A 6040-nucleotide genomic window follows, 5' to 3' on the forward strand; every position below is an offset into this window, starting at 1 on the left:
TTTGCTGCCGTACCATGGGTGCAGCAGGCGCAATGATATTACGCAGCGCCTGAAAATAATCCCCAGCTAGGTAACTTCCAATAAGCCTATTTTCAGTCGCTGCGTAATATCATTGCGCCTGCTGCTTGACCCGGAGATTGGCTGAATGGATTTGAAAACGGTAAAACTCAGCTGTATAACTCTAGGGGAGTTAATGAGCCTATTTTCAAAAATAGTGGACAGTTCCTTTAAGCTCTGCAGTGCTTATTATAAAATACAAGGAGGTCACAATAATTCAGGCCAATAATTTAATAAATCATTGTCACTTTAATAGTCTGGATCTCTTTGTAGCCTTTAAAATGCCAAAATGTATCATATGTTTCATAAAACTACAGATTTAACATTGACAATACATGGAAAGTTTTAAGTAAGTCTCCTGTGAGCATATTAACCAACAGAACTCGACAGCTTTTGAAAACAAGGTGACAAGTCATTTCCCTAATGTATATAAAGTATATGAATAAGTATATACAGTAAATGCTGTGGTTTAGATGTGCTTGAACAGAGTGGGTTGTGAGAACACGCCCACACCTCAACAACATCACAGAACAAACTACAGTTCATTTGATATGGCTCAGTGCTTATATAGCACTGGACCTTGTGCAAACTGCTCAAATGTTTGATGAATAACGAGAGCCTGAAATTATATTGACTAGTTAAGTTTAATTATAAACACGTTCATAATCTAATGTATTGAAATAACAAACTTAATAAAATTACCAAAAATACACTTGTCTCCTCTTCATCAGCATAATCTGCATTATCATTTCCAGAATTCAGTTCTCAAGGTAAAAATGGTTAGGTTTCTCCAGTTTCTCTAACGCTAAAGTGCCCTTTTAGGCACACGATTTCGACCGAGCACCTGATTTGAGAACCTTGCTTTATTTGCATTAGTTTTAGTTTCCTGGAATAATATGCATATGTGACATAATGTGACATAACAATAACCATTTTGATGTCATATGTCATTTGAATGAATACAATACACCCACAAAAAGGTTCTCAGTGGGGTGGTACCCTAAGATACAAGATCGAAAAGCTATATCTTTGTATCTTACTTACCCCAATTGCATATGTTTGTGTAGTTTATGGTAGTAGCATTAAAAATAACTATTTTAAAATTATTGTTATTATTATTAAGGTTTTAGACAATACATTTTCAAATTTACTGTTCAAAATTATTTCAAATGAGAATTTAGCCATACCCCTCTGTGCTCTTCATATAGAGCCACTTTTAGCCACCTTGAGTGGTTTCCATAAAAGGAGTTCTGTAAACACATTGCTATCCAGTTTGTCATGCCAAAATGAATGTAGTTGTGCCTGTAAGAGAATATCCCCAGAACAATCATTAAGTATCAGTCACACCGTTATAAAACTGCTTTTGATAAGCATATGGATTGTAAAAAAGTTCTTCTGTTGAACCAGGACTTCGGACTAGTCTGTCCCTTTTGCTGAGCCTGCATTGCTGCATCTTTCACAATCGACCAGTACTATTATGGTGCAAACCTACTGAAAACCGTAAATATCTTCACAAGAATCAATGCATGGCTTTCTCCAATACCAGGAAAAGAGACGACAAGCACCAACGGTATACAGCATATTTAGTTGTTTTAACAACAAAACTGTTATCTTTGATAGTGAGATGTTTGCTTTGTTTTTTAATTTTTTTTCTTACTTGCCAACCTTTTTCACTAACAGTTGAACTCATGAAAGTGGTCACTAATTCTTTAAGAAAGTGTAACTTACTTTGAGTACATCAGTAAGAATGAATAAATAAGCCTTGTATTTATCCAGCAGTCTTCATTCTTTTCTCATAAGGGTTCAAAGCTCTAGTCTTATAATTTAGTGCCTTGTTCTTTAGGCTGGTCCCACTCATATTTCCTGTGATTTTTCCTCCCTCTTTCTACACTCAGGGTAGATCCAGCATGCCGTGCTCTTGTAGAGTGACTTCATTTCTCTCATACACTTCTTCTATTGCTCTCACTACCCTGTTCAGCACCACAGCAGCTTCTGACTGCGTTTCCACACACACCAACTGGTAGAAATAAGGTCGTTCAGGCATAGCAAGAAAGGCCAGTTCCGCTGCTTTCCTTACCCACCAGTTGTGATGGTGGGCCAGTGTGCGCTGGTAAGTTTCTTTGCAGAGGTCAGAAGGGCTTCGTAGACGCTCTCCTTCACTTGCATCCTTCCCCAGTTCCTGCAGGAAGTTTTGCAGCCAGAGCAGAGCACGATGCAAGCGCAACAGAGTCCTGCAGCCTGAGTTTGTCTGCTTGTGGAAGTCCACCAAACCATTCTCCAGCTCCCATTTAATCATAGACCGAATAGAAGTGTAACCAAATGAGAGTCTGTGATTCATTTCAGAGTAGTTCAAAGATCTGTTATGAGATATCATTAAGACTGGGTCGCTTTGCTGAGGCTTTCTTTTTCTGTCTTTAATTTTTTTCTCTGCCTCTTTCTCCGCTTTTTGGGCCAGGTCACGAATGATGGCGGTTTTCGATTCAATTTCTTGTGAAATTAAACCCACCATTGGCCCCAGGGCTTCCAAAAACCTTAAATGCACAGAAAAAGGAGATATAATGAATTTGTATGTTTCTACTCATATCTATCTATCTATCTATCATCTATCTATCTATCTATCTACTGTATATAGCGAGAGAGAGAGAGAGAAAGAGAGAGAGAGAGAGAGAGAGAGAGAGAGAGACTTGGACTTTTCACTGTCTATTCAGTCTGCTTGTCTGTGTTTGCATGTTCAAAACAAACATTCAGTCTCTGCATTATTGGTGAGGATTTTACAGCCCCTGCATCCGAATATGCCTATTTCCCTACTATATAATAGGCGAAATAGGCTGAATAGAGTGTCCGAATTCACAGTATTCATAAAACTGTATGCGAAAAGTAGACCTACGTAGCTAGTAACTCTTTCTGCAAGTTACATATGCCAGTAGGTCGAGACAAGTGACTAGGGCTGCATTCCAGTTCATTTTTTTATTCCCTTCACTCGCAGATTTCCCTCCGTCTCGTTTACTCGGATGTACGTCATTGATTACGTTGCATGAGCGCTCACTTCCAGTGTTGCCAACTTAGCAATTTTGTTGCTAAATTTAGCAACTTTTCAGACTACCCTAGCAACTTTTTCTTCCAAAAGCACCTAGCAACAAATTGAGCTATTTTTAAATTTTATTTGGCTACTTTTAGCAACTTTTGATAAGTGGCTCAGACAATAAAAAGGCACACATTTTCCAACAAAATTACACAAAAAGAGGCAACCAAAGATGCCTAGCAGTACACAACATCACGTGAATTAAGTTATTGCTATTTGCAGTTGTTAATGTTAAAACAAAATCATTTATATATTATAGAGTTGTTTGGGGTGGAGATCAATTAAACGCGATCTGTGATGACGTCACAATCGTGTTGCATTGTGGTCTATGGAGTGGCCTGAAGTGTGCATATGAATCAGACTCGCTCCCTTGGTCAAAATCGAGGGGTCCGAGGGTCTGTCCATATAAACTTCCCTCATTCCCTTCACGAAGTGGAACGCACTTCAAAATAGCAGCGGGGATTCCCTCGAGGGTAAGTGCTTAGGGAAGTTTGCAAGTGTGTCTAAAAGTGAAGTGGAACGCAGCCTGGGTGCATCCCAAATCGTGTACTTGTGCACTATTTTATGACGTCTTGTAGTATAAATAGTGCAAGTAGTGCATTCACACTGAAAATTCAAAAAAGAAACAGTGCACTTTAAATTCCCCGATGATGCACTTAAATAACCAAAAAAAAACTAAGTGTGGAATGTAGGACACTTCATGCACTCAACTGTCGCAGCTTTATTTACGTAGCAAAGGGGGAGCGGCTATCAGACTCTGATTATGAATGACAAAATAACCTTATATAACTCACACTCTACATGGTTGAGTACATAGTGCATAAATACATAGTGTGTAAGTGCATAGTGTATAGTGCATAATTTGGGATGCAGCTACTGTCTTTTGAGTGAGTCATTATTGATTCATTCAATTAACCGATTCGTTCGACATCACTGGTTCATTCTAGAACGAAACGCAACAGTGTGTTGCACTGAGATGCACAACGGTTCATTCTCGCTTTGCCTTCAACTGGAAATATATTTGTTGTTGGAACGAAATACACTTAACCTGCAATAATGGGTCTAAAATAATAGGTTACTCAATATTAATTTCTTGTTGTTTGAAGTGTTGTAATAAATGTAATATCACACTCGCGATCATGCTGCACTCTTGCTCGTATTAGGCTAATTACAGAATGTGGCATATTTAGCCTGCTATATGATGAGATGCAATTATGTGCGTTAACTTACTTGATAAGCTCATCCCAGCTTGCCAGGTATGGCTTTAGAAGCACATCATTGGTTGAGACTGGTGCTGCCTGCAGGTGAGCCAGCAAATCGGCAACTTGAAACCTCATGCCAGGACATACCCTCAATGGAGCCACATCGTCATCTGAACTATTAACTCTAACCAAAGACAGAACCTGAGGAAACGACAACAGATGGAAAAGTGGTGTAAGGACAGATTTCTGAGGAGGGTGATGCCATAAAATGAATTGGCAAAGTTCCTGTTAGCAGGCACGACTGAAGCTCTGCGGCTGCTGCATAGATTGAAAATGACCTATTAAGCCTCGAGTTATTTCATGTTCTCTTTTGTATTTCATTACTCTTACCTTGTTTTTTACACTAGAAACCTTTGGGCAAGTATTCCAGTGGTCCTCCAGGTTCCCATCTACAATGAGAGACACAGGATGAGTAATGAGAGAATAAATCATTTTAAATAGAAAGAGAGAAGGAAAAGTCATATATAGAAGTTAAATCACATAATTAAATCATAGTTTCATAAAGTAGTTGAAAATACTCAAAGCCAGTCTCATAAATTGATTAGGCTCTCACATAAACTCGTCCAGAAGATCTGTGAACTGCATAACTGACTTGAGTGAGATAAAGTTATCCAGTATAATATTTCTCTGAATATTAAACAAGTAGTTACCTCCAAAATAAACACAAATTCTGTCATTGTTTGTTTATTCATTCTCATGTCATTTCAAACATGTATTATTTACTTTATTGAGACAGTGAGATGAACTCGAGAATTAGGAATGAATCGTACACTAAATCATTGAAAGACCTGTCTCAAAAGAAGCATTCAACATTTGCTCATGAATAAGATTCAGTCACCAATACTTCTCTCATGAACTCTATTATAAAATCTATTTAAGATGTGAATTCAGGTAAAATGTCTGTTTAGCATCTTTACATGTTTATTTCCTCTACTGTAACAGCCAAGACCAAGCAACTGTATAAGGCTGGACAAATGTAACTCAATATCACCAAGACAGATATTGCTGTGATTGATTGAATTTCAAGCTTCATTAAAACGAAAATAATAAAGCAGTACCTCCAAAAATAATAAATAAATAAAAATATATTAACCTGACCCCACAGCAAAATACAGTAGCTTTGGTGTGTCAGAAAAAAACTGGCCTAATTAACCAAATATTACATTCAGTCTGTTAAATGAAAATTCAGAAAGACTTGGCAAAACTTACGTAGCCACATGGAGCCAAGCAAAAGTAGGATGAAGACAATGGCTATACAAGCCCTGCATTTGACTCCCATAATGATCCACTATCCTCCTCAGGGGGCCCCGCTGTCCTTCTCAGTCTGTGCGCTCCCGCTCTCTCTCCTGAGCATCTCTACACCACTGTGCTCAGTACCTTTCTTCTCTTACACAGTGTGTTTGTCAGTTTTCTGAATGGGTTTCGATCTTCACTCAACCACAAATTGGCAAGCGAATCCCTGCCCTCATGTGTTCACACTACTGTACACTTCAGACTCGAAGTAACTTCTTGTTTTGTGCTACTCCTCTCTTCCTGTATCCTCAGGTTAGTCCACCTAATTTATGCTAAGCTGATTTTTGCATTATGCTGTTTTTTCATGCTGTTGCTTTCTTTCGTTTCCTGTCTTGCTCTATCTGTA

At 38.4% G+C, this 6040-nt stretch overlaps 1 protein-coding gene across 2 annotated transcripts; it reads right to left on the reverse strand.

The window, feature by feature from the left end:
- Window positions 1-182: 182 nt before the first annotated feature.
- Window positions 183-6040, reverse strand: LOC107734136 (ceramide-1-phosphate transfer protein-like). Of its 2 annotated transcripts, XR_001639069.1 has the most exons (5): window positions 5611-6040; window positions 4732-4790; window positions 4370-4542; window positions 1550-2588; window positions 183-1510 (listed from the first exon to the last, which is right to left on the reverse strand). XR_001639069.1 is itself a non-coding variant. In XM_016545999.1 (4 exons), the coding sequence occupies exons 1-4, from the start codon at window positions 5678-5680 to the stop codon at window positions 1949-1951; spliced, it is 942 nt and encodes a 313-aa protein (XP_016401485.1). In that variant the 5' UTR covers window positions 5681-6040; the 3' UTR covers window positions 183-1948. The 2 variants fall into 2 exon arrangements, 1 of the variants encoding a protein (XP_016401485.1); XM_016545999.1 differs by having other exon boundaries at window positions 183-2588.

The sequence above is a fragment of the Sinocyclocheilus rhinocerous genome, unplaced genomic scaffold (assembly GCF_001515625.1).
Source record: "Sinocyclocheilus rhinocerous isolate Xijiao unplaced genomic scaffold, SAMN03320098_v1.1 scaffold1121, whole genome shotgun sequence".
Classification (NCBI taxonomy): domain Eukaryota; kingdom Metazoa; phylum Chordata; class Actinopteri; order Cypriniformes; family Cyprinidae; genus Sinocyclocheilus; species Sinocyclocheilus rhinocerous.